At 36.8% G+C, this 27,882-nt stretch overlaps 1 protein-coding gene across 1 annotated transcript in view; it reads left to right on the top strand.

The window, feature by feature from the left end:
- The window catches only part of LOC134854825 (uncharacterized), a 74,832-nt gene that overhangs the window by 14,081 nt on the left and 32,869 nt on the right, over window positions 1-27,882 (top strand). The window contains exons 7-17 of the mRNA XM_063871184.1: window positions 5,747-6,032; window positions 9,224-10,405; window positions 10,942-11,108; window positions 18,304-18,523; window positions 18,792-20,100; window positions 23,053-23,194; window positions 23,540-23,637; window positions 24,250-24,356; window positions 26,106-26,446; window positions 27,000-27,120; window positions 27,543-27,700. Coding sequence (XP_063727254.1) covers window positions 5,747-6,032; window positions 9,224-10,405; window positions 10,942-11,108; window positions 18,304-18,523; window positions 18,792-20,100; window positions 23,053-23,194; window positions 23,540-23,637; window positions 24,250-24,356; window positions 26,106-26,446; window positions 27,000-27,120; window positions 27,543-27,700 — 4,131 coding nt within the window. The remainder of the gene's footprint in view (window positions 1-5,746; window positions 6,033-9,223; window positions 10,406-10,941; window positions 11,109-18,303; window positions 18,524-18,791; window positions 20,101-23,052; window positions 23,195-23,539; window positions 23,638-24,249; window positions 24,357-26,105; window positions 26,447-26,999; window positions 27,121-27,542; window positions 27,701-27,882) is intronic.

Raw genomic sequence — 27,882 nt, forward strand, 5'->3', positions numbered from 1 at the left:
AAAACAAATTTTAAAGAATCATGTTTTTCTAAAGCTTCAAGCCTGGTAATTTCAAGGTTCCAGATGTCTACATAAAATTGGAGTTTAGATCACTGAGGCGAAGCTGAGCTTTGCACCACTTGCGATGAAAAGTTGGATGATCAAAGTGAAAAAAGTCGTTTACACTTGCGATCAGCATAGTGTGTTATTAAGAACTTTCTGTTTTTCTAACCTAAATCAGTAAAAAAGTTTCCATTAAAAGTGCTCACTTATTTGGAAAATTCACTGTAGCATTGGAAAATGCATATCATCTGTCCTCTGCTTTATTTGTGACTGAGTAGTTAATGGTACAAATTAAGCGTCCGTGGCGTAGTGGTTAGTATGGGAGCCTCTTAATCTCTAGGTCGCAATTGCGAACTTCAGCGGTAGACGAATTTTTGCCGACGAAAAATTCGAGGTTTTTTTCTAATTTTCATTATTGCACTTCATAGAGCAGCTGCTTTTATAGAGACGTGTTCTTGCAAGTGTTTGCGAAGCGAAGCTTCGCCTCTGCGTAAAATATTATTTTGTTTTGACGGTTGAGCTGAAAACAAATAATCAACATGAACAGTCATTCGTTGTCAAAAGTTTTAATGCACAATGTTTCACTAATTTGACTAGAGGAAAAAATTTCTAGTGAAAACAGGAAAGAAAGATTTTTTCCTCAAAAAAAAATGGTTAGTCATGAAATCATATTTTTCGATCATACTGAAAAACTGCGCTAGGTATATTCCAAAGTCAGACTTGCAGAGAAGATTCCTAAAAGCTTCAAATATGTGGAAAGCGAAAATAAACCCTTGAATTTAAAATTTTTCAAAAATACGAGGAAGTGAAAAGTGAAAAACCAAAATCAAATTAAAAATTGAAAACCATCTTCTTTTTTGTTATTTATGGTTGGCGGCGCAATTGAAATCATATTTAGTTCTTGTTTATATTTTCAGCAAAATATGAAGTTTTCAATATCAAAATATTTAAAAAAACACTAACAAAATATCATCAACCTGTTTTGTTTGCTATGAAAACCCAAAACACCAAAACTGCTTTAAAATTGGAATGGACAAACAAGTAAAAAACTGAATTTCAGACGCAAACCAATAAACAATCATGATCGATAGTTCAAGAAAACAGCGCGAGCAAAAAAAAATATCTATAAGCGTGCACACAACTTCGAAATCAGCTTTAATTTAGCTTCTATTGAGAAATAAGAAAAATACGAAGCCAGAAATTGAATTTTTAAAAACCTTTTGATCAAAAAATTCAACAAAGAAACAATGCAATTTGGTTAATACGCCATATGAGTTTTCAAAAACCTAGAGAAAAACTTGAGAATAACGCAAAAAAACTCGGCATTCAATTACTTGCATCATTGAGGTATTAGAAATGACATTTCAAGTGTTACAAAAAGAGCTGAATTTTCCTTAAAAAATATCAGTGCTACGGGAACTGAGCTGGCGAAAATAAACAGTTTGACGATGGTCCGAAACAAAAGAAAGTTTTCTGTTTCCATAAAACTAGTGCCGGTGCAAATCGAAAACACAGACTGTTTTCATCTGAAGCATGGGTTTTACTTGTACATGCTATTTTTTTCGTCGCAAAATCACGTACCACAACTAATCATGGGAATGGGTCGAGTAATATAACATATTCAAATGGCCGCTTACAATTGCTTATTTCTGCCTATTTTTTGTTTTACTCTTGAAGAATCATTTTATTAAGACTGTGGTCGACCTTTGCACAATAACTGTCTTTCCTTATTGTTCCAACTTTCGATACGAAAGTAACGGGATATTTGTGCTCGGGGTGGGTTTTTTTTTCTTCAGACAAATTTCGACTTTTTAACTAGACATTTTTGAGAGAATTTTTTTATATCATTCGAAAGGTATTGTTGCCCTGAGCTTAAATTTGAAAAGATATTTCACCTGTGATCATTTTTCGTAAAGTTATGGGGGTTTAAAGATTGCCATTTTGGCCAATTTGGGACGATTAACGCGCGATATATTTCGAGCTATTAACGCGTCTTAGAAATCGTTCCAAATTGGTTCAAGGAAGCTTATACGCCTTAATTGATTTGTTAATAGGAGCAAAATTTTTCTCTTAGTACTTATTATGACGTGTGGGGGATGACTTTTTAAAAAAAAATCAAATTTTAGAAAAAAAAATTTCATTTTTTTAAATTACATTTAATTTTTTTAAAATTTATTACTGCTCCATAAAACTTAAAAAGCAGTCGGAACATTCAAGGCTTCGCCCTGATACGAGCAGTCTTGTTATATCATGGGGTGTATTGTGTTATTATAAAGTGTCAATTTTGATCAAGTTTCAATGCATCAAATTTTATCTTAATCGATTGACAAAGATGATTCAAAGTTGTCTTTTTTTTTTAGTTCTGCTACAGTTTTGAATTCATAAATAACAAAACTGCTCGTATCAGGGCGAAGCCCTGAATGTTCCGACTGCCTTTTAAGGTTTATGGAGCAGTACTAACATTTAAAAATTCAATGAAATAAAACAAACAAAAAAAAATTTCTGAAAATTGAAGTTTTTTTTATCAAAATCATCCCCCCATACGCCAAATAAAGTACAAAGGATAGATTTCGCTCCTAGTAACAAAGAAATTATGGCAAATTAGCTTCTTTTAACCAATTTGGAACGATCTCTAAGACGGATTACATCTCTGCTTACGCGTTAATAGCGCGAAATATATCGCGCGTTAATTGTCCCAATTTGGCCAAAATGGCAATCTTTAAACCCACGTAACTTTACGAAAAATGATCACAGGTGAAATATCTTTTCAAGTTTGAGCTCAAGAAGACAACAATACCTTTCGAATGATAAAAAAAATCGTCAAAAATGGCTAGTTAAAAAGTCGAAATTTGTCTGAAGAAAAAAAAACCCACCCCGAGCACAAATATTCCGTTACTTTCGTATCGAAAGTCGGAACAAAAAGGTAATGTTTTTTTTCTGGAAATGTAATGAGTTTATTTTCGACTTCAAGTCGGGATAATTTTTTGTGGGGAACATTCTTTCTCAATGTTCAATTCGCAATAATTTGATAAAAGTTGTTTTTTCAAACAAAGACAAACGCAGACAAAATGTTGGAAAGTATTAGTCGATGCAACAAATCTGAACGCGACTCTGAGCAATAAAAAAAATTCCCATTTGACGTCTTAAAACATTGTGTCACCCTACAAAAAAGTCTCAAGAACTGTACGAAACATTTTGGGTCAATACATGGAAGGATTGTAAAATGCGTTAATTCACGAGCATTGCTTGCGAGCATAAGGTTATCAGATAAATAATTGCAATGATCTAGCTATATCGGCTTCCTAATGGCTAGAAACCTATAACAGCTAAGATGGCTAAAATTGCTTCATAAAATAAGACCGATTCTGACTTCTCAAGAAAAGCTTACCTGGAGTCAAGTGCAATATCATACTAAAATCATGCTGCTTTTCATTCGATTCCAAAAATCAAGAAAACTGTCTTGAAAAGAACCTAATCCTCTTCAATTACCTCATTAGCTTAGCTATTATATCGTTTCTTTAGACTTTTTGTAATGCCTCTTATTGAGAAAACAAAAAAAAATAGCATAATCAAACCTGAAACGAGAAAAATTTTGTTTTTATTTAATCAGTGTGTTTGATGCGCTTCGTGTTACTTACACATTACTTGGTTTACTTTGTTACACATTAAAAGAAGAACTTGGCAATAAGAAATAGCTGCTGTGAAGGAATTCAGAAAACTTCAACAACAATAACAAAGATTGAAATCAAAACAAGACTGCTCGTATCAGGGCGAAGGCTTGAATGTTTCGTCTGCCTTTTAAGGTCTATGGAGCAGTAATAACATGAAAAACTTAGAAGTAATAAAACAAGACTGCTCGTATCAGGGCGAAGCCCTGAATGTTCCGACTGCCTTTTAAGTTTTATGGAGCAGCAGTAATAACATAAAAAAATTAAATGAAATAAAATAAAATGAAATTTTTTTTTTTTCTAAAATTTGAAAAGTTTTTTGAAAATCATCCCCCCACACGCCATATTAAGTACAAAAAGGGAGATTTCGTTCCTTGTAACACATCAATTATCACAAATAAGCTTCGTTCAACCAATTTGGAACGATTTATAAGACGGATTAAATCTCCGCTTACGCGTTAATAGCGCGATTTATATCGCGCGGTAATTGTCCCAAATTGGTCAAAATGGCCAAAATGGCAATCTTTAAACCCTCATAACTTTACGAAAAATAATCACAGGTGAAATATCTTTTCAAATTTGAGCTCAAGACAACAATAGCTTTCGAATGATATAAAAAAATTCCGTCAAAAATGGCTAGTTAAAAAGTCGAAATTTGTCTGAAGAAAAAAAAACCCACCCCGAGCACAAATATTCCGTCACTTTCGTATCGAAAGTCGGAACAATAAAATGTGAAATGTTTGTGAAAACATCACCCCACACGTCATATTAAATATAAAGTGATAGTTTTTGCTCCTATTAACAAATCAATTGTGGCCTATGAGCTTCCTTGAACCAATTTGGAACAATTCTTAAGACTGAACAAATCTCCGCTTAAGCGTTAATAGCGCAAATTATATCGGGCGTTAATTGTCCCAAATTGGCCAGAAATGGCAATCATTAAACCACCCATAACTTTACCAAAAATGATCACAGGTGAAATATCTTTTCAAATTTAAGCTCAGGACAACAATACCTTTCGAATGATTTTTAAAAATTCCGTCAAAATGGCTAGTTAAAAAGTCGAAATTTGTCTGAAGAAAAAAATCCACCCCGAGCACAACAATTCTGTTACTTTTGTTGCAAACAACGAAACGATAAACATAGAGGCGAAGCGGAGCAAAAGCAAGTTGCGATGCAAAAGCACATTGCGCTACAAGATAGTGAATGAAAACAAAATACTCAAAACCAGACTTGCTAAAATTACAAATTTGTGAACTTTCAGTTTGAGTAAAAATTGTTTAAATTAGAAAAAACTCATGCTTTTGATTAAAACACAAAATAAGCTAACAAAACCCCTACCTCTTTTTAAAATGGCGTTTAGAAAAAAAAACAGAAAATGAGCCGACAGAAACAAGGACGAAAACCACGAACCCGAAAACAAATATGAGACAATTTTTTTGTAAAAATAATTATAACCTGAAACGGGCTTTAACTACTTTCTACTTAATTGATGATAGATATTTTTATTTTTCAACAAGTTGATCATATCAGAGTCCAGGAGATGATTGAGTCCTCTAAACAAAGTTATTTACGGTTATAAAGTCTAGTACCCAGTTGCAACACCCTTGATCACCCGAGACCAGTTTTTCTCGACAGTGGAAATTTTCTGAAAGATTGCTTTTTGGAATCGAAATTAGAACTGAGAAAAATTAATAAAAAACCTCACTCAATCGGCTGCGAGCACTCAGTGAGGATTGTAAACATCGCGAGGAAAAAACAGTTGTGGTCGATGTTCCTTTCTCTATTATAAAAATGATCGAAACCAAGTCTAAAGTTTCCAGCATTTTGGATGTTCTAAGATCATGGTTGTAATTCATAAATCGATTGACCATAACTGTGGCTATTACTGAAATTTTAGAGTTCTATTATTGAAAACATTTACAGCACACATTTACAATCACATGCACATAAACTATCGCATAAAACTTTTAGATCTGCTATAATCCAGGTTCGATGAGAACCTTAAAACTAGAAGTTTTTGGTCTCTGTTTTAGACAGAGAGAACACGTTTATGTTGCTTGAGAACGAAGAAGTCAAAAAGTGTATGGAGGTGGATCCGGATGCAATCGAGTCCAGGGAGTGCCGAGTTACAAACACGGATGGGGAATCAATGGACAAAGTGAGGAGTATCCTGTGCATGCACACAGAGGGAGAGATATCCAACATCAATATCTCTTCCTCGGGCTGCTCGGTTGTTCCGAGTAGTGGGGGTGGAGATGACTCATGTGCGGAGTTGAGTTTCACCATATCTGTCACCATCATGGGATCAAGAGTTGTCAGGTGACTCCTTTAATTTTTGCTTCGTTTGTGTTTTATTTAGTTTTTTTCCTAAGAATAATTGTTCAAACCGTGAAAACCATCGAAGTCAAGGTCACTGTTTCATGTTCAGACTCACACGGGTCAAAAGCAACTTGAATAGCTCGTAAAGAGTTTTATCAGTTTTATCGTTATTCCTAGTTTTTGAAAGTTTCATCATAATTTATGAAGCTGCTTGACACAATCAGGGCCAGTAGCGGATTTAGGGTGGGGGGGGCGCCTTCTTCACAGGGATTCGACCCCCTGCCGATCTAAAGCTGGGCCTTAAAATGTTTTTCTCAAGGTGCCTTTGGCGCCAATCTATACCTAATTTGAGGGGGGACCGCGCGCCAAAAACAACGCGATTTTTAGGACGAAATTTTCCGAAAAGTTCCTAAAACGCCTTTCTTGGCCTGTTTTCAAAAATTTGCATGCGGTGCAGAAAATTTGATCAAATTAGGGTCTTTATAGTGATTTGGGAGAGCTCGCACGTATGATTTGGTCGACGTAAAAAAAGTGATTTGGTCGACGTAAAAAAAATTCAAATTTTTTTTTAAATCTGCCCCATTCCCCCGCGCCTGAAATTCTTCAATCCGCGCCCGATCAGGGCTTTTTTGATTTTTAACAAAATTTAAGAACCTGCAAAATTTGAAACAATTTAGAGAGTTTTTTCAACTTCAATATTTATTTATTGTAGATTGGTCAACAAAACATTCGCTGCCGTAAATAAGCGTAAGGGAAAAAATTGCTGGCCAGTTTTGCTCGACAGAAATGATTCACTTTTTTAGTTAAAACCATTTTTCGTAACACTCATTTCCGATCAAAATTTATTCAATGTAATGCAATCCCATCTCTCAACCATAAAGCATGTTTGGGCACCTTCGTTACGAGACCTAACTCTGTATTTTGGGAATTTAATAAGACCGCTCTTTTTGATCTTGTGTTCCCTTTGAACATGCCCGCACTGGAGCTCCATGGATAAAAACCTATAATATTTGACTTTTATTATCAGGCCTACAAAAGTGAAAAACAATTGATTATAATCAACTGAGAATCGATTATATTGCTATTAATTAAAAAAGCATCAAAACTCCGTGCAAATCAATAACAAGACTGCTCGTATCAGGGTGAAGCCTTGAAAGTTCCGACTGCGTTTTACCGTTTATGGAGCAGTAATAACATAAGCAATATAAAAATTTAAATGAAATAATATGAATGAAAAACTTTTTTTTCTAAAATTTGAAAATTTTTCGATGAAAATCATCCCCCCACACACCATATAAAGTACAAAACAATAGATTTCGCTCCTTGTAACAAATCAATTATGGCAAATAGGCTTCTTTCAACCAATTTGGAACAATTTCTAAGACGGATTAAATCTCCGCTTACGCGTTAATGGCGCGAATTATATCGCTCGTTAATTGTCCCAAATTGGTCAAAATGGCCAAAATGGCAATCTTTAAACCCTCATTACTTTACGAAAAATGATCACAGGTGAAATATATTTTCAAATTTAAGCTCAGGACAACAATGGCCTTCGAATGACATAAAAAATTCCATCAAAAATGGCTAGTTAAAAAGTCGAAATTTGTCTGAAGAAAAAAAACCCACCCGAGCACAAATATTCCGTTACTTTCGTATCGAAAGTCGGAACAATAATCGATTATTTTTCTCTTCCGATACGAAAGTAACGGAGTATTTGTGCTCGGGGTTGGTTTTTTTTTTCTTCAGACAAATTTCGACTTTTTAACTAGCCATTTTTGACGGAATGTTTGTATATCAATCGAAAGCTATTGTTGTCCTGAGCTTAAATTTGAAAAGATATTTTACCTGTGACCATTTTTTATAAAGTTATGGGGGTTTAAAGACTGCCATTTTGCCCAATTTGGGACAATTAACGCGCGATATATTTCGCTCCATTAACGCGTAAGCGGTGATTTAATCCGTCTTAAAAATCGTTCCAAATTGGTTCGAGAAAACTTATACGCCATAATTGATATAAAAATAGGAGCGAAATCTATCTTTTTGTTCTTTATATGGCGTGTGGGAGAATGATTTTCATAAAACTTTCAAATTTTAGAAGAAAAAAATTTTTCATTTGATTTTATTATATTTAATTTTTTTTTATTACTGCTCATGAAACCTCAAAAGGCAGTCGGAATATTCAGGGCTTTGCCCTGATACGAGCAGTCTTGTTATAGATTAAGACAATAAAACTTCAGTTTTTGAATGAATTTTAAATGAAAATTGGAAGTGGGCAGTGTTTGCTCGTATGAGTTTATATATGTGTGTTTTTACTAATTTTGAGAGGGAGTGCGCGCAGAGAAAAAGTGCAGTTTTTAGACAAAATTTTCTATAAAACGCACAAAAAATAGCATTTTCCGCCTGTTTAAAAGTTTTTTGGAGGGGGATAAGTTTGCATGTATGCATGCATGTATTTATACTATGTATAAAAATTCTAATTTTTACAGGTATCGCAGGCCAAAATATGATTTGTTTTGGCCAAAGTCTTCCCAAAATAGAATTTTTGACCTGTTTGTTCAAAAGATGACCAAAACAACTCTGTTAAAACATTTGGGGGGTTAAGAATTACAACGTGTGGGTTGGTTTTTAAGAAGGTGTTTTGGTTAAAAAAAGGCAAACGTTGGGGGAGAGTAAAGGGACAAAGGGGCTAGCGGTGGGAGGGGGTCGGATGGGAATGGTATTGTTATGCAATTTGAGCAGATTTAGGCTTAGAAGTTTAGTAGCCTATTTGGCAAAAATTCTGCTTTACTCATTTGATAAATGCAGAAAGTTTTTTAAAATTTGCACTACGCGAAACGAAAATAAAGTGGAGAAGTATCCATTTTAATTGATTTTAGATGTTTTATAATTAATTTTAAATGGGTAAGACAATGAGTTTTTATTTCTTTTTGTTGTGTATGGGCGACATGGGAACCGATTATATTGCAAACAATTTAGACCGCAAAGTTCCATTATAGTTGATTTTTTTTTTCACTTTTTTTTGATACGAGTGCCATAATGATATCAGTGATCTACAAGACCAAACCGTGCGCCTATCCAGTGCACAGTTTGGACTCGTAAGACTAAATTGTATGGAAATTTGTCTACTTAGGCTATAGATATATTTTGCTCCCTGGAAACTACCCGAACATTATAAATATTTTTCTTCCTAGAAATATCACTTGCATGGCGAAAGACTTCGAAAACAACGAAGTGGGAGATGTGACAACTCTTCAAGTCCAGGCCGCCCCCGTACAATACACGGTGCGAATATGTCCTTGGGATCAGTCCCTGGTCAACAAAGTGTTCTGTGAGGCTCCTGCTCTTGTAATCGATGAATCTGCCAACCCGAAAGTCGTCACAGCCGAACTCAGCTTAGAACGAACTCTTCCAGACCGCGATCTGTATGTCCAAATCACGCCTTTAAACCCCGATTTTTCTGATCCTGTTTTTGGATACTACATTTCAGAAAGTGATTACGAGCTTTCACAGACCTTCTCTGTATCTGTACAGGCAACTGGGTACCCGCTTGGAAACTTCAAGTACGCGTTTGCCAAGAAATTTCACGTGTCCGGAACCCGCATGGATGATAACTTACAGACTGAAAAGAGCTTCTATTGTAAAACTGGGGGAATCCACGGGGTGGAAATTGTAGCGACTGGGACTTTGACATTCTCCCCGATAACTCCTGCAGATTCTGGAACGTATACCTTCTCTATTGATTCAATCTCTGAAGAAGTGCTCTCGTATGTCGATCTTGAACTTATTCATCCTTACAGTATCACATGCGACGAATCTTGCAGAAAGACTACCCGAATTGGTGATATTTTTGATATAAGTTGTTGGGTGAGCCACCACTTTATTGTCAGCAGAGACATTTTTGCCGACATAAACGAAGTTCCTCTGAGCATATTTGTGAACAAAACCGAGTTGCCGTCTGACATTGAGGGGTTGACAAGTTTGAACCCCTGTGAGTACAATATAGACGTCGAGAAACCTTTAACTGATAATAACCCTGCGGCAGTGTTTTGGTACGAAAATCTTCGCAGCGTCGAAATTCATTTCCAGTTGTTTAGTTTGCAATACTGGAACCACGGGCAGTATGAAATATCAGTTGAAGTTGCAAACTCTTCTAACTGTTTCTATCAAAAACGAGGTTCGGTCTGTGACCCAGAAAGCATCCAAAATTTGGACCCGTGCGTAAATTTGTTTACAAATAGTTCCAGTTCGCTTCTTTTTATGGTGACACCTGAGCAAGAGTTCGGGACTCCGTCGGCGGGTGACATGTCGTGCAACCCGAACAATCCGAGGGCTCTCTACTTTGCCGCCTACGGAAAAACAATTACAAGTCGCAGGTATATTCAAATCCCATTCAACGTTCTTTTCAGTTCGTTAAGATTTTAATGATTTCTGGCAAAAATTGTAATCAAAACTAAATGGGAAAATTTTGATGACTTTTTTTTGAGATCCTTGACTGTATATAACAGCCGTGGGTGCAAAAGTTTCTCGAGGGGGAGCAGATTTTCAAAAATTAAAGCAATTTTTGTCGACCTTTTTGGTCGTCTTAATTGATATCACCAGTTCTATTAAAACACCGAAAAGACCCTATTTTGCCAATAACTAATAAAAAATGGCGCACAGGGGATTTTTTCAAAATTAAAACGACAATTTTAGTAAAATTTTGGAGGTTTTTTGCGCTACCCCTTCAAATTTAGTTTATATAAACGCCCAGAAAAAACGAGGTTTTCTTTGAGTGGTCAGCGGGTCAAACATCTTAGGGCTATCCGCTACAGCTATGTTTGAACAATATTTGGGCAAACGATTTTTAAAAATGGTAAATTACAATTCTCTTGAACTTATTTCAGCGATTTCAGCACTTATTTGGTTGCAGGTTCTACTACAAGGTGTGCAACTTCTCAGATTTTACAGTTCCGGGCCACGATATCTGCGCCATGGATGGAGGCACCACCGTTGACATGTCCAAAGATCTGCTGGGCATGTGGATGGACTACGTCATCACGAACCCAACTGAGGATGCTATCTTCGACCCCAAAGAAGGTTTGATCTAATATTTTCAGTAATTGCTCAAGAGTTATTTCTCTTCGTTGTTGTAGCTTAAGGAGGGACTACAGCAGCAATATCTGATATAATATGGGGAATTCTTCCAGATCATTTTGAGCAGTAGTAGATTTAGGGGGGGGGGGGGGGGGCGGACGCTTCCTTTTCCCTCAGGATTCGACCCCCTGCCGACCCAAAATGTCCCCCCTTTGTACAATTATGAGACATCCAATTTTGGATGACTGACCTTAAAATTTTTCTAAAGGCGGTTTTGGCGCCAATATATACTAATTTTGATGGGGGAGCAATTTTTTTGGTCGAAATTTTCCAAAAAGTGCATAAAAACGCCGCGCAGAAAATTTAGTCACTCTAGGGTCTTTATAGTGATTTTGGAGAGCTCAGAACATCACTTTTTTTGAACTCAGAACCCAACACCACCCACCCTCATCGAGAAATTTCTAGATCCGCGCCTGATTTTGAGCAATTTGTAAGAAAAAATCGGAAAAACCGCTCAATCGATTCCTGATAAAACCGCTCAAACAAAAGAGTAATAAGTTTTGATTAGTTTTTCTCGGAAAATATTTTGAAAAATCGGGCAAATAGAATATGTATAAGCCGCCCGAGTCAAGATACCTACCAAGAAACTGTTCAAATGTTGATCACATTTTGGGCGGTTTTATCAAGAAATGAACAATTCATAGGCCGTGTTCGTTTGGAATACCACCCTCTTAACAGTCCTGTATTTGATGATATAGGGGGCCAGGGGCGGATTTAGGGGGGGCGGGGGGGCGGACGCCCCCCCCTCAGGGATTCGACCCCCTGCCAACCCAAAGGGTCCCCCCTTTGGTACTTTTTAAGAAATCCATTTTTGGCCGACCGACCCTAAAATTTTTCTAAAGGCGCCTTCGGCGCCAATATATACTTATTTTGAGGGGGAGCGCGCGCCAAAAAAACGCGATTTTTTTGTCAAAATTTTCCAAAAAGTGCCCAAAAACGGCTTTTTTGACCTGGTTTTTCAAAAAATTGCCTGCGGCGCAGAAAATTTGGCCAAAACAGGGTCTTTTTATTGCTTTGGGAGAGCTCGGAAAATCAATCTGATCGACCTAAAAAAAAAAAAAGGTCGTCAAAATTTTCGAAAATTTTTTGAAAATCCGCCCCCCCTCGAGAAAATCCTAGATCCGCCCCTGTAGGGGGCGCTTGTTCTGCTTCGAATCTTGGTCGCTTCATTGCACAAAAGGTCTGCATTGGTAATATTATATGACACTTATTTTCGGTATGGGTCAAGATCTTCCAACAAGTCATTTATGAAGTCTAAGAAAAGGTAAGGCTGGGAAATCTTCTTCGTTAAATGTTAAAACATAATCTTGTCAGGTCAATTCAAAGTTTCCGTTTTTTGTCCATTGTCGGTAATAAGAAGTGTGCAAATACCACTGGTTAATTAAAACTACATAAGCTAACGGTAAAGCGAATAAAATAAAAGATGTTTCAATTGAAACTGCTTTTCTCTATCTCTATCGAAAAGTGATGCGAAGTCCTATGGACTTCGAATAAACGTGACAGGCAGGTAATTATTTAAGAGCACAAGGTCAAGATTCATATGAAATAAAGGCACAATCACCACATTCCCCAATGCAAGAAAAACTTGTAATTGTGAATGGAATAAGTAGCCCACTTACGAACACATACTCCTTTCTCCCTTCACCCCACGGGTACGAAGTTCGAAAAAAAAGTAACTTACTTACTGCACACCATGGAATATACCGAAGATCTACAAGTTTACACGGAGATGCATATTGTACTAATTTACAGGCTACGTATATTTCATTCAGATATATACAGGTGATTAAATTTGATGTACAGTTGGGGTTATGTAAAAAGAAAATAAATATATACACAAAATATTCATTGGATAAGGCTAATTAACAAAATTACAACTCAAAAAAAGAGATAAAGCTCTACACTCTCCAAAGTGTAAGATTAAATAACGAAAATGTTAATCACAAACGCACTAAGTGAGGCTAGTTTAGCAATTACAAAATGGCTTAATCAGGTTATTTGGATAGAACATGTTGAAAAGTTTTGATTACTTTTCGTTAAAGTTTCTGTGAAAGTTGTCCGCCTCAATTCTTGTTTCTGAGTCTATAATAGATGAAATGTCGCAATTTGATTGTGTCTCATTAAGTTTTGACTCGATTTCTGGTGAATATAGGATTCCTACTTGAGGCTCCACAGTTGATGGGGTTGTTGTTGAACATTGAGTAGTCTCGGCGACTAAGGATCGCTTTGGCTGGAAATCCCCCAATAGAGTCAGGAAAGACGAACCAAAATCCATTTGGAATTGTCCCTGAAGTAGTTTGGCGGGTGAGTTTGTCGCAGGCATAAACGAGATTAGAGGCTCTTCGTCCGAATCCTCCACCAAGTGTATTTCTTCAACTTAGGCAAATTTTTCCGCAAATCTCCTCTCATCGTAATATTTAGGAAGCCAGGGTTTCGTCGAGGTCTGGAGTAGCTACTCGAGGGGACGAACTGCGTAGCCTCGGCTGGCTTTTGTGGAGAGCTTTCGATAAGGATTGGGTCGTCGTTCGTGCCCGAAGGTAGAGTGGTGTTTCCAGTGGATTCCTTGTCGTCCGTTAACAGTCGTCTTGAAGAATCTAAAAAACTCTCAAGAGTGATAGATTCTGCATCCGATTTTACGTCTGAGTCTGAGCCTAGTTAGTCTTCTAAGATGTTATCGCAGTGGTCTAAGTCTAGCGTGGACGTAGGTTCAAAATCAAAAGAGAGGAAATATTTTGACGGGAAAATAATGGCTTTTTGTCTCTTCGCAGCTGACGACCCCAAAGATATTCTAGAAGAGGAAGATCCCGTAATGTTGGAATCCAGTCCCTTAGCTGGAGAATGTCTCTTTCTTTTCCCTGCTAAATCATCAACGTTAACTAAGGTGTTTGATCTACTTGCTAATTTATTTGGAGCCATTGATTGTTTTGTCTTGAAGGCGAGGTCTGATTTTCTGAGGACGTGCCCGTTGTCGAGTGTGAGCTAGACTTTACCAAAAAGTGATGGAAGATCTGTTAAAATGTCTTAGGAAAAGTGTACATCCAATGGATGGTTGCTTCATCGAGCGTGAATTCCAGATCATTTTATCGATGGCTGAAATAGATGTTATTTTAGGATCGTTAAAAGTCATTGCCATGAGTTTCGCTTACACCGTGTAAATTAAGCGTTCAACAACTCCATTAGATGTATGATCCCCCTCGGGGCATAAGTGTGAGTTGATATTGTTTTTCTCTCGGAAGCTTTTAAAATCGTATGACCCATGGTCTACTCTAATCGAATTTGGAAGTCCGTGAAGATTGCAGTAATCAGTCAAAAAGGAAAGAATTGTCGCGGTGGAGGTGTTATTTACAATTTTCAGCGAAAGAGTTTCAGTAAATCAATCTATACAAAGTAAAAGGTATTTTGAAGTGCCCCAATTTTTATCCAGTGCATTAGCGAAGTCCATTAGTGCAGTACATTACCGGCTTTAAGACATTGAGTGCAATTTTTCCCGTGGAAGGAGACTTCTCTATACAAATGCGGCCACCAAATGTTTTCTTCCAGTGCCTTCATTCCGAACTGTCCGAGGTGAATTTTGTGTTACAAACTCATTAATGGCGATCTTAGCGCTGCTGGAACGATTAACTTGTTATCGCCTAATAGTAATCCATCTCTCAAGTGTATGTCTCTTTTGAAGGTTTTTAAGTAAGCTCCAAACTTATCCAGTGGAATCCCGTTTTCCACTGCAATTTTTTTTTTTATAAAAATTTATCCTCAGTCGTCATAAGTTGGATTAAATTGTTGGAACAATGATCTGAAAATGATTGATAGCGATGAACATGGTAATTTCAGGTTCCCTTTGTATTTAGAAAGTAAGGTTTTGTGAGTTTCGAACATGGTTTCGTTATCGATTTTAATAGAAAGTCCGTGTATATCCGCAATGATTGATAATTTTTGAAAAGAAGTTGAATGATGAAATGTACTTAAGTCAGCCTTACTTTTTGGATTTAGGTCGGGGAGTAACTTTAATGAAGAAGCTATAAGTAAAAAAAATAATCTTTTTCTGAAAGTAAGAATTGTTTAGAAATTCTAAAGGTCTAGTGGAATACAACTTTTTGTGCAAGGCACTAAACGCGAGTGATTTGTAACGCAAACTTGAATTGTTTCAGTGACATAATTCAGAATATTTGCGAAGAACGACTGTTGGAAGAGAAGTAATCTTTCGTTCTTTGATTATATTATTCGACCGTTTGCTTTATATTATCCAGCTTTGTTATATTAGATACACTATTAGCGACCATTGGATTATGTTGTTTTTTTTTTATTCTTCTTTATACACATAGCATTGGCACAAAAATGGTCTTTTACCTTGTTGATTGTTGCAAGCACGAACTCGTTGTTATAATGAGATGGTAGGAAAGTTTTTTGTTGAAAGTCTGTATACCCAAAGTGTCAATCTGCTATGTATGGTTTTGTTACCGTGATCAGCATTTAATGCGGATGAAGGGGCCTTATGGTTGGTCACAATTTCAAACGCGGAACTGTATAAAAAGTTCTTAAAGTGTTTTGTTGCCCAAACTACTACCAACAATTCAACTCAATGAGTATTTAAACATCTTGAAGCGAAGGCAATAATTATCCACGCTTCACCGTCCCACTTTTCCAAAGTAGAACCTAATCCGCTGTGGGATGTGTCTGTTTTCAATCTTGAAGGTCTTTAATATCGAAGTGTTGTTTTTTCGGTACTGTTGACAATTTGTGTTTTTAGTTCTTCAAAAGCCGAGGTATGAGAGTCGTTCCAATGGTAGGTTGATTTTTTGTTTAAAAGGGGTCCTAAAGGAGCTCACAGGGTAGATAAAATAGGTACGAATTGCATGTACTAACTTATTGATCCGAAGAACAACCTTAGTTCTGAAATTTTTTTTGGTATGTGGAGGTTTTTTATTGAATCCGTTTTTCCAACCAATGGTTTTACTGTTGTATTCGAAACTTTGAAGCCCAACCATTCGATATCTTTTTGGACAAAAGAACATCTTTCTCATTTGACTATCATGTTTTTACTTGCTAGGTTGTAGAAAATTTTCAGTAGGATGTCTTGGTGTTCTTTTAGAGAGACTTTTGAGGCAATTAAGATATCGTCATTTTAACATTTTGTAAAGGGTATATGCTTTCAAAGTGAATACATTACTCGTTGAAATTCGTTTTAGTCGACAATACTAAAATTACATTGTTTGGTTGTGTTGTCGCACAGTTTTAGTTGACTGTATGCGTTTCGCAAATCCAAACTACTGAACCATACCTCCCTCAACCTTTTGTTTGACAGATATAACGCGATATTGTCGATCAGTTCATGTATGTTCGGCATTTGGTAATTATTTTTTGAAAATTTGGTCGTTTAGCAATTTTGAATCGAGAGCTAATTTTTTTGCACCGTCTTTTTTGCGTGATAAGTATTGGGCTTATGAAACAACCTTCGTCTCATTTTCCCAGTTTGATGATGCTCCCTTCTTTTTTCATTATTTTTAATTCTGTATTTACATTTTCTAACACGTGGAGAGGTACTATTCTACTCTTGGTTTGGATTGGTTTAAAAGGAGAATGAAAATGGGTAATTTTTTCATCCAATGGAATCATTCCAACTCTTGTAAAAAGGTCTTTAAACTGTTTGTACAAGTTTAGAATGGTATTCATGTGAATATTTGACTTACACATTTCTGGGAGTGAGACGTTGTTGGCTGGAAGGGGACACTGCTTTTGGGCGATTTCTATGCCGAACCTTAGCAGATTTTCATTTCCTAATATGTTACTCTCTTATCCCGACATGATAAAAAAGGGGAGTTTCCATAGAAATCTATCCGTTAGATCAAATTGGGACCACAATCTTTCCAATGATGTTGATAGTATCGTTGATAAATCAACGAAAAAGTGTTTTCTTATCCATAGGAAAAATTTTCAACAAAGAATATCTTAGTTTTAATTCGTGGAGGACATTTTGTTTCAAAAAACTAACCGAGCTGGCGGAGACCACTGGTATATTTAAGTTCACAATTATGTCTTTGCCTAACCCGATATTAACTAGTTTTTTGGTTTCGAAACCGGTATCGCTGTAGATTTTTTTCATGTTGAAGATGAAAACGTCTCGAATCCACTCTCATTTGGCATTTGACTCGGTTTCGCAGGTTCTAGTTAGCTCAGAAAGTGCTCCCCAGAAATGTTCATAGAACTTTCTGTCTTTTTGTTTCCGGCTCAATAAATTGTACCGCGTACCGCTCGAAGGTTGTGTTAGCTGGTTTTACAAATGCAGCTTCCAGGAGATTACAGAAATCTTTGAAGGATACTGATAATGCTTTCACTCAAGGGTGCTTCTATGAAAAGACTCTTTTTCCTTCAGAGCCAAGGGCCAAGTATAAAATCAATCTTACTTTCTTATCCGCCTCGAATCTTCTCATGCCTTCGAACTTTCCTTTCTCCTCCGCGATTCTTTTATCCTCAGCGTTCTCATAAACTTCACTTACTCCTTTATTTCTGGCCTCCCTGGCGTTCTTCAGAGTGCAAATTTCTGAATCTTGGGAGCCTTCTAAAATTGGTGATCTTATTTTCCGACTCCACTGGATCTTTCAGACTATCAATGTCAATATCTTGTTTGGCTTTTATTGCCAAGTGGAATTGATCTATCCAGTTACTCCAATGGATGGGTGGTTGAGTGGTGTGATTTGGCCAAAAGGTGGGAATTCCCCGCAAGTTCGAATCAGATATCTGCGCCATAATAAGAAGTGTGCAAATACCACTGGTTAATTAAAACTAACAAACTGACGGTAAAACGAATAAAACAAAAGATGTTTGAATTAAAATTGTTTTTCTCTATTTCTATCGAAAAGTGATGCGAAGTCCAATGGACTTCGAATAAACGTGACAGGCAGGTAATTGATTAAGAACACAAGGTCAAGATTATTATGAAATAAAAGCACAACCACATTAGTCGGGATGGTTTTAGCAGTTGAAAAAGCATCCCTAAAAACGTCCTTTTTGGTCAGTTTGAGTGGTTCTAAGGGCTGCTGTCAATTTTGATTTGGTCACTGGTTGAGTCCTTTTTTTATCAATGGTCCAAGTCCAAGGTCAAATTCACAACTTGTTTCAATTAATACTTTCTTTGTTTATTTAGGTGACGTCAGTCAAAAGTTCGAGATGATCGAGATGTGGAAAGCTCTCACATGCAACTACTACTTCCAAGATCCACAGAGTGTTTCGCTTAAGGAGCTAGAATTGTTCTTGTTCTCTGGAAAACAGCCGGCTCTGGTATCGTTTGATGGATACGAATTGGGATGGAAGGATACTCCCAATTTGATAGACCCGCCACGTACTGGCATGTTCTGTCGCTATGGGTGAGTGCTTCACTTCAAGGGAGGTGTTGCGTTGATTCTTCGAAAACTATACTTTTGGGCTGATTTAGAAGTCCAGACTTCATCGACTTTGTCATCAATCAAAAAATTTGTTCTCAAAAAATCTCGTCAGTGATGCTGTTTCAAGAATCAACAACCACCCCTCCCCCTCTTTTTGGTGGTCAAACAGATGTTATAGAATAAAAGTTTTTTGGTATTTGGAAAAAAATAGAGACTCAAGTTGAATTGTGAAAATGGGTAAAGTTTTCAGTCGTGGCATGGTGTGGGATCTCAAGTCAGCTGCTGGCTCCTGTCGCTACATCCCTTTGAACAGCACAATTGGCATGCAACTTCCGGTCATTGTCAAAACACATGGAAACGACCCAGTCAATGTCCTATGTCAGGCCATTCCTCTGGGGTCAGCTCTGAACCAGACCTTCACAAACTTGACCAGCAACGAAGTATTCACTTACAGTCTTGACTTTCCTGACGAAAGTGACGTAACAAGCATACAGTGCTCTCAGTACCATAATCTGGACCTTCAAGCAGAAGATGCCTTCTGGTTTGACCTTAGCTTCCCCAGTCTTTACATGCCGCTCAAAATAGACGACAATCTAACGGTTTCTGACTTGTGGTGTCACGCTTACAACGCTTCACTCAAACAACCCTGTTACGGCAACGAGGTATCCATAAAGAGCTGTGTGGAGGGAAACCCGATATCGGGATGTTCCTGGAAGACATTCACCAGTGAATCCCAGATCCGGATGTTGATCCAAGGTGAAAACAACACCAGTTGGGAAGACACGGTGGCAGAATATCCGCAGTGTAACAACACTCGAAGGTGTTCGACTTTGACTTTTTACAGTCTGGCAGAGTCGCAGCAGGGTTTCTACTGGTACGAGTGTCAAAGCGGTTTGGAAAACACCGAAATCAAATCTAGCCTGAGAACCAAGAGCAAAATGGTCAAGATAGTGGCACAGCAAAGCGCTTCTCTTGGTGAAAGTGGAGCATCATTTCTTTTCACTCTCGATTGTCAGTTGAAGCGACTAAGAGGATTTTTTCGAAGCTATGGACAGAACATAACCGCTATTGTCGAGTGTAAAACAGACACTGGACAAGAGACTGATCAATGGGTTCGAGAACAGATATTTTACGAAGTTCCAGGACCGGGAGCAATTGACGTTGTGTTTTACCCGCATGTTGCAACGCGCGAAACAACCTGTAGGTTTGAAGGAACAAACGACTTCGCGTCTGAGCGACCTTTGAAGTTCGAAACCCCGCTTAAGAGTTTTAGAAAGTATAACACTCTTGAGGTCCGAAATGATGCCGAAAATGATCTACGAGTATGCTGTGATGCATGTGCGTTCGGTATACGAGGCTACAGGGAATTTGACCTTCATTGTGAGAACAGCGATGGATCTCTTATTGAATTCACAAATGAAACCCTGGGAAGCGAGGCGTACTCGTATGACCCGGATTTGTTCACTGCTACCCGTTGCAGAACTATGCTTATCAGACCTCGGTCTCTCTACATATGCAAGTGCAGTGTAAGGCACCTGCAAGCTGAAATGACTGTCAAGGTAAAACATCTTTTGTTTGAAAATGCGAAAAGATAAAAAGTACTACAATTGAAAGAAACTTTTTGTGTTATCTAAGAATCTAATTTAAATATCAGTTGAACTCAAATAACGAGTCATTATTTTGCTATAATTTAGAATGTTTCACAGCATGTTGAACAATCAAAAAACTAGAAATATTCTGTTTTCAATTCGCTCGTCTGAAAGTTTCAAAATTGTATGCAACTTTTTTTGTTCAAACTGCGGATTACTCTTGATCTTTATGAACATTTTTTTAATCGATTTTTGCACAACCCCGGTTTGAGTTGACAGGAAACATTATCGCTGATTCAGAGATATCTCACTTCTGTAGAAAAACTCATGGCTAAATCGGGCATATTATAAACTTTTTAGCGATGGTTCAGGGTTATTTCATGGCTATTATTCTCAGCGATAATCATGGATAGTTTCGCCATGATAAATCCCCGAATCAGCCCTGAAAAATTCAAAATGTCGAAAGGGAAACCGTGCCCAAGCCGTGAACCGGTTTTAAACTGGTGTAAAGAACTAGCTTGAAAACTTCATGCTCATTGTTGCACCAATTATAACTTGACTTCTATTTTATATTCTGATTTTTGTGATTTTCCTATGAAAAATAACTGAATTTTTCTCGACATTTTTCATGGATAGTCAGGAGTTTTTTAAGAATGAGATATCCTGATTCATAGGTCTTTAGGGTTATTGCAGTGAAAATCCATCTCTGATTCATGGATGCTTTATGTCTGATTTAGACCTAAAAATTTAGTGCTAATTCAGCGATTGTTTAGCCCTGATCATGGATAAAGTGACCCTGATCGTAGACTGAACCATAGATGTGAATCGCTGCGATATCTCTGAACTAGCGATAATTTTTCCTATCAAGTCAACCCGTGAGCCTTATATTCAACAAACATGTGATGAAGCAAATGTTTTTCCCGAAAATACCGAAAACCAAGTCAACACCGTCGCTATCACCTTCAACGGTGAATTTGTTCACATTGTGTTTCAATGACACCCTTCCCGTAGAAATTTTGCGTTTAAAATAAGTTGTAGGGATATTGACTTTTTTACCAGTTTCTTTTGGTTATCTTTGGTTATTATGAAGAAGAATTTTACTTAACTTATTTCTGTTGCAAAGACAGATGTCACAAATTTGGGTCGCAAAGACAGATGTCACAAATTTGGGTCTAGAACGCTCTATATTGTAATTGCAATCTGCAAAAGGTGACGAAAGGAAATTTTTGAGTCAAGTAAAGGATCTCCCGGCTGTCTTTCAATTCCCTCCGCACCTCCCCGTACCCATAACTACAAGTTTTGAGTCACTGGGGCAATCTTGTTCCCGTTTTGACAAATTAAAAGAAACAGAATTAAATTGAAACACAAAAAAAAACTTAACAAGAATAGTCGGTTGCTGTGCAAGTTGCACATAATGGCGGACCATAATCATGAAAAAGGCAGTTTTTTTAAATTATCTTCAATTTAAGATCATTTTAAAAGGGTGATGTGTTTTGAGAACTATACGATTGCGTCCAAAGTTGGTGAATTGAGCATTATTGACAATACTTGACTTTTTTAAAAAAATAAAAGAACAATCAAAAATGGAAAAACTAATGTTTTTAAAAGTTTTGCACATAAATTTTTTTTAGAATTTTTTTTAGCAAATTAAAACCCAATACTTTTTTTACAGTAAAAAACGATTCTCTATCAAAATAGTCTTTAGAGAAAGTAAATTTTGGTATAACCAGCGTTACTCGATCGGGTTACTAGCTTGAAATTAGACTAAATCTCAAAAACTTCAAACAAGTTTTCTCGATACTGGGACAGTTTTTGAATCACGACTGAAAGATTTTAATACAGTATATCACTGGATCGCTTCTCATGATTAATTTTTGTAACTAAATTCGCGTGAAAGAATAAAAATGAAAAAAGTGAAACATACCCGAATACAAATTTCCTCTCCATTTCCAGTGGTCGGAACAAAAATTAAATAATGAAATTTTATACACCAGTTTGATGAGTTCATAGAGAATAAAATGCATATGTATGCATGATAATGTTTGAAAACACTCTTGAGCCAATTCATCCTTTGCAAAACGAAAAAAAATCTGCTGATAATTCTACAAAAGCTCAGAAAAAAGTTTGCTTTTGATAACAGTTTTTTTTTGGTTCCAGCAGGGCTCCATGATGTGAGCATTTGTCTCATCGGGTACCATCTCCCAAAAAAATTGCAGCTGTTCTTTCGTGTTCGTGGATGTCATGCCTTATGTTTCTCAATAAGCTCAATATATCATTGATTTACGCAGGGATTTGCTCTGAATCGACTCATACTTGATATGCTTAAATTTGGTTTTTAAAAAAATATATATAATTTAATGCGATTTGTTTTTTTTGCGGTGTTTCGGTTTTTGGATGAAACGATCTCCCTCAATATTTAGCATAATTTTGGTCCACCAAGCTCAACTGGACGCCTAAAGTATGCCTTAGACCAATTTCTCTAAGTGCGACAAAACATGGACAATCGTTAGCAAATAAAAAATTTGCCGTTTTCCCCGACCCTTCTCCCTCTCTGCCGCGGATGCATAACTATTGTCAAACACTAGCGACAAATAAAGCAGAGGAGAGATGGTATGACATTTCCAATGCTGCAGATCATGATTATAGCAAAGTGCCACCAAATGTGCACTTTTAATTGTGAGTTAGGTGTGAAAAAAGTAGAGTCATACTAATATACTACGCTCGCTAGCTTCCTGGTCTACATATTGGTTAATATGTTTATTTATCCACTGGGCCATTTACCCACCACTCGGGGAGGCTTCTCAATTGACATAACCTATATTTTTTGTTAGTAGCTCGTGTGTTTCTGTGTGTTAAGTGAATCAGTTTTTGCCTAAAATCTTTAACTATTGAAATTGGGCCTCAAACATTTTCTGCCTGTAGATCAATGGAGAGGTGGAGTTCGCGTCCCCTGAGGTGGGGACTGAGGCGCCATTTGTAGTCATGGAGGTGGAGGAGGAGGAGGAACAGCAGCAGCCGAGGGAGACCGAACCCCCACCCACACATCCACCCTCAACCACAGGACGTTAGAAAACAAAACTTTTCTTTGCGTAACCAACTATCACTTATTCTAAATCGAAATCCTAGAATAATGTAACTAGATAAAAATTGACAAAATTGCAAGCCTATTGGAATTGCATTATGCTAACAAATGTACGTTTTATAAGGTTAAGAATAAACAATTGTTTCATTTTTCCTCGCGATTTTTTCGATGTTGCAGAATTTGGAAACTGAAGTGAAATGAAAAGATTCTAAATGAATCCGATTCAAATACCAACCATTTTAGATTTTTTAAGTTTTGCTCTAAACCAGCCCGTTGATGTGCCCCAAATTTTAAAGTTGTGATGTTTCACTGTGTTACTTTGTCTAGCTCTGAATGTCAACATACGGTTTGTGGAAGACGTGCTGCTTGAAGAGGGACTGGAAGAACTGGTGAGAGCAGAAGGAAAAGATGTTATCTACACCAAGGCAAGTGTAGTGCCCGCGTCTTAGTTCAAGGTCAATCAGACTGAACCTCCTTCACTATTGAAGATTTTGTATCCCAGCTGACCACTCTTTCCTGGTCTGAAAAGTTTCTCCAGTAGAATTACAAAGTGGTAAATTGGATCTCCGACTAAACCATTTTGTTTATAGAAGAAAATTTTAGAACAGGAAACTTAAGTGAACAGGGTTGGTTTGCAAAATTATAAACTTTCTTAAATTTTTGTCTTTTTTCCATAGACAGAGAACTTATTGTACAGTCCTTGTACTGGCGGCTTTGTAGCATGAGACTTAATCTTCAGGACCAGACTGAATGACAAAATTTTTTTCTCATCAGGACTTTTTGGAATATTTTTATCATTTTCTGCAAAGCGGTAGTCTGGAAGGAGATTTCGAGGTAGTTGCAGTCAAACTTAAGTTCCTCCTAGAGATTAAACTTCCTACAAAGAGATGACACTTTCTCTTACGATCTGAATTTTCTACAAACCGATTTGGACTGAGCCCTGAAAATGAAAAAAACGTCATAAAAGTCTCAAGTATTAAAATAAACTTTCCCGTATCATTTCTCAAAAAAATTCCATAACTGAAATTATGCTGTAGGCTGAGAGTCTGATTCGATCGAACACTTTGCACTTAAGAGAAGATGCTGGCATATCCCAAGCAGACGCCGCCCTGGACACACTCAGAAAAGTGCGAGGTTTCGGAAGGTAGGTTTTTTATCAATTTTATTCAAACATATTCCTTTCTTTTGGCATTTTTCTCGTTTTCTGTTCCAACCACTGAAAGTGGGTAGGAATATTGCATTCATTTGTTTTAGTTTTTTTTCCACTTTTTCTTTTACCAGGCAAAATCAGGTACCACAAATTATCATCGGAGAAGGTCGAGTGATATTTCATATTAAAGCTTTTTCAATCGTCACTCTTACTTAATAGAAATTTCAAAAATGTCCCAGTGTGGAGACAAAACGGGTTTGAAAGTTTTGACGTTTCGTTTAGAATTTCGAGTAAAGCAATTGAGTAGTTTGGAAATTGATCAATTAGGCTAAAAAAACTTGATATTATTGCAGGAAAAAAACAAATTTTGGAAACTTCATTTAGCTCTTTTTTGGCAACAATTTAAAAAAAAATACTGGCAAAAAAATTTCAGGGAGTATTTTTATAATATTTTTTTCTTCATTTTATTAAATTTTTTTTGTGAAGACAAATGTTGTCGGTTATGCCTAATTCACTGAGCTTCAACGCGTTTCTATAGTTCTCTCATTACACCCTGCACAAAAAAGGCGATAAGCAACTTGTATAAATGGCTATACTTGTTGTTCCGACCATTTGAAAAATGGGGAGGAACTTTTTGTTCGGGAGAGTTTTAGTTTTTTTCTTTTTGTTTTCATCGCAAAATCTGGTAGCAAATAGCAAAATTAATTATGGGAATTAATCGAGTGTTGAACCCCTTTCAGTTGTGCTTCGAATGACATTCAAAAATTTCCAAAAAAAGTTTCAGTACCGAGAAAAACAGGTTTAAAGCCTTTGGCTTTCAGTCTAAATTCGAGCAAATTATTCGAGCGAGCAGGCTTACAAAAGCATATTTTTGGTTCATTTACGCCGCGAAATTTTAGTTTTACTCAAATTAATTGTTTTGGTGTTTTTTAGCGCCATTTGAAAATAAAAATTGCCAAAAATTCAAAAAAAAAATCTGCATTTTTTTTCATATTTTGTGTTTTCATGGTCGTTTTTCTTCATTTTAGTCTATTTCAATAAGACTGCCGTCTATTTTTAAGTTCCAATTTTTTGTTAAGATCCTTTTGTCCGACCTTAATTTGAAAAAAAAAATTTTCTTGAATTTTTTTAGACTATGATCGGACAGGATATTCTTTGCTACTTGCACAGTAACCGGCTATCCTTGTTATGATTTGCAAATCATTTAATCATATTGAGTTAATTTTGCTTAAAAAATCCAAACTATAATTTACAGAAAACTTTCTTGCGAGGGATGGAGAGTTTATATGTAACATACTTCTTATTTTTTTTTGAAAAGCTTGCTTATATTAAGCCTGTGTCAAAAATATATTTGAAGTTCAAGAATTTTTCAAGGGGGTTTACTTATTACGACTCGCTCATAGAAGATTATTGTTTGAAATAAATCGAAAAAAAAGTTCTTTCCAAGTATTGGATATAATAACAGTTGGTCTGTTGACTTATTTTAAATTTTACGGAAATGTTACTCAAACTTTTTTGTGTTAATTAACTATAAATTGTCTGTAATTAAGCTAAGCGTTTCCGTGAGCTTTTGTTTAATTTTTGGAATTAGACGCACTATGCATTTCATGTTTCATCGGCTTTTTTTTGCAATATACCTCAAAATTTTAACTAATATTTGTGGTTCTGACAACAAAAGAAACTGAATTTTATCGGGGCTCGTTGAAATTACTAATGGCAAATTGGTTCGATTTGTTTTGTCAGATTGGTGACGAATGAAACTGATCCAAGTCGGGCCAAAGTGCAAATCATGGCTGATCGCATGGTGAGTGTCATGGTCAATCTTGTCGCAGAAGTGGCCGACAAAATCCCCCAGTGGAGTGAAGACGAAAAAGAAAGTGTCCAGGGCCTGGCTGAACTGGAGCAGAGTCTGCTGTATGTTGGGAAACATATGGAACCAGATATGGAGACAGAGTATGAGGCGGATCACATCAAGGCAAAAGTGGTGAGACTTCCCGAGGACAGAAGTGATTTCGAGGCGGCTCTTGGCAAACTGAAACTGCAGATGCTGGATTACTCGGGAACTACGAATCACGCTCTCCAAGGTGCGAATCAATCTGAACCGAGAACTTGGGATTTTTCTGCTATGGTCAGATTAAAATGGTATAGTCTCTCTCTAAACTGTATCGAAAAAAGGGAGGCACTTAGTATAGTGGCAATGATAGTGTGTGAGGATGAGCTCTAACTTGACCTTCAAGTCTACCACAGCCTGAACAATTTCGGCTGCAATAATGATACCACGTGAAAGTTCTAGATGCAAGAAAACGTACCTTGAGTCGCAAAAAAAGAGCTTCGCTCTACAAATTAACTCAGTCTGGAGTGTGGGGAAATAAGAGAAACGGGCTATGCTTAGATAGGTTGCATAGCCTTTCATAGATCCTCTGCGAATCGCAGAAACCACAATGAAAAGTTAGATATGAACGATTTCGGTTTTTTGCCATTATACTTTTTGTTATTATACAAAACTTTGTTATTTTAAATCCGACAATCTTTAAGTTTTTGTATAAGATCTAGGAGCGTCATAAACTTTTTGGTCTGAAAATTTTTTTAGCATTCCAAAGATATCATTTTGAACATTAATGAAGCTTCAACTTTTAGGTGTCCAGATCCCATTGTCGTCTCTGGATCTACTCCCAGGTGGGTCTGTGATCACTCTTCTGATGATAGACGAATACTTGTCCACACCTGCTCAGAGAACCCTCTCAAGTCAATCAATCAGGTAGCGCTAAATTTATCAATCAATTCGATTTCAGCCGTAGCTCTCTTAGACACGCTCCGTAGCTGAGTTGTAGGATTATCTTTCCAAACACGATGTTTTCGTCTTATTTCGTATTGTTTCTTTGAAAAAGTTACAAAAGCTGTCAATTATTTTTATTGTAGCGAGAAGTTTTTCAAAATAATGTTTAATGATCGCACTAATGCTTTTTAAACTTGAATGGGTTGCAAGAATTGGCTGCAGAAAACAAATGTTATAAACTTTAGCCATAGTTTTTTCATTACTTAATAATTTTTGCTTCAATAATAGTTTTTTTTCAATAAAATAAAAACATAACAATCCTGTTAACTTTTAGTGCAATCAATCTATTTCAGACGATCACTACTAATTTGCCTACTAATCTGAATCACTTGCCTTAATTACAGCGAAAAGAGCGGGCTGAAAAGTATGGTTCTGGTGCAGAGCAAGAGAAACTGTGACATCATAATGGCGGGCGGCACCACTGGGGAGGGGGAGTCAGTGTCTGTGCCTGTTAACTACTCCTGCAACTTCGACCAATCTTACCCCCCAGTCTCCCACGAAGGTGAGATGCGTACAAAAAAATGGGAATTTTAACTTTCGACAGTCCTCTCCTACAATATCTCAATGCCATCAGAGTGGCTTAAAACATCTGTTCGTGAACACTTTATATGCATGGAAGGGATTAAGTGTTCTTTCTACGTGTTAATTAAAAAAAAATTATCCATGAATTAAAAAATTTAAGTC

The sequence above is a fragment of the Symsagittifera roscoffensis genome, chromosome 9 (assembly GCF_963678635.1).
Source record: "Symsagittifera roscoffensis chromosome 9, txSymRosc1.1, whole genome shotgun sequence".
NCBI lineage: Eukaryota > Metazoa > Xenacoelomorpha > Acoela > Convolutidae > Symsagittifera > Symsagittifera roscoffensis.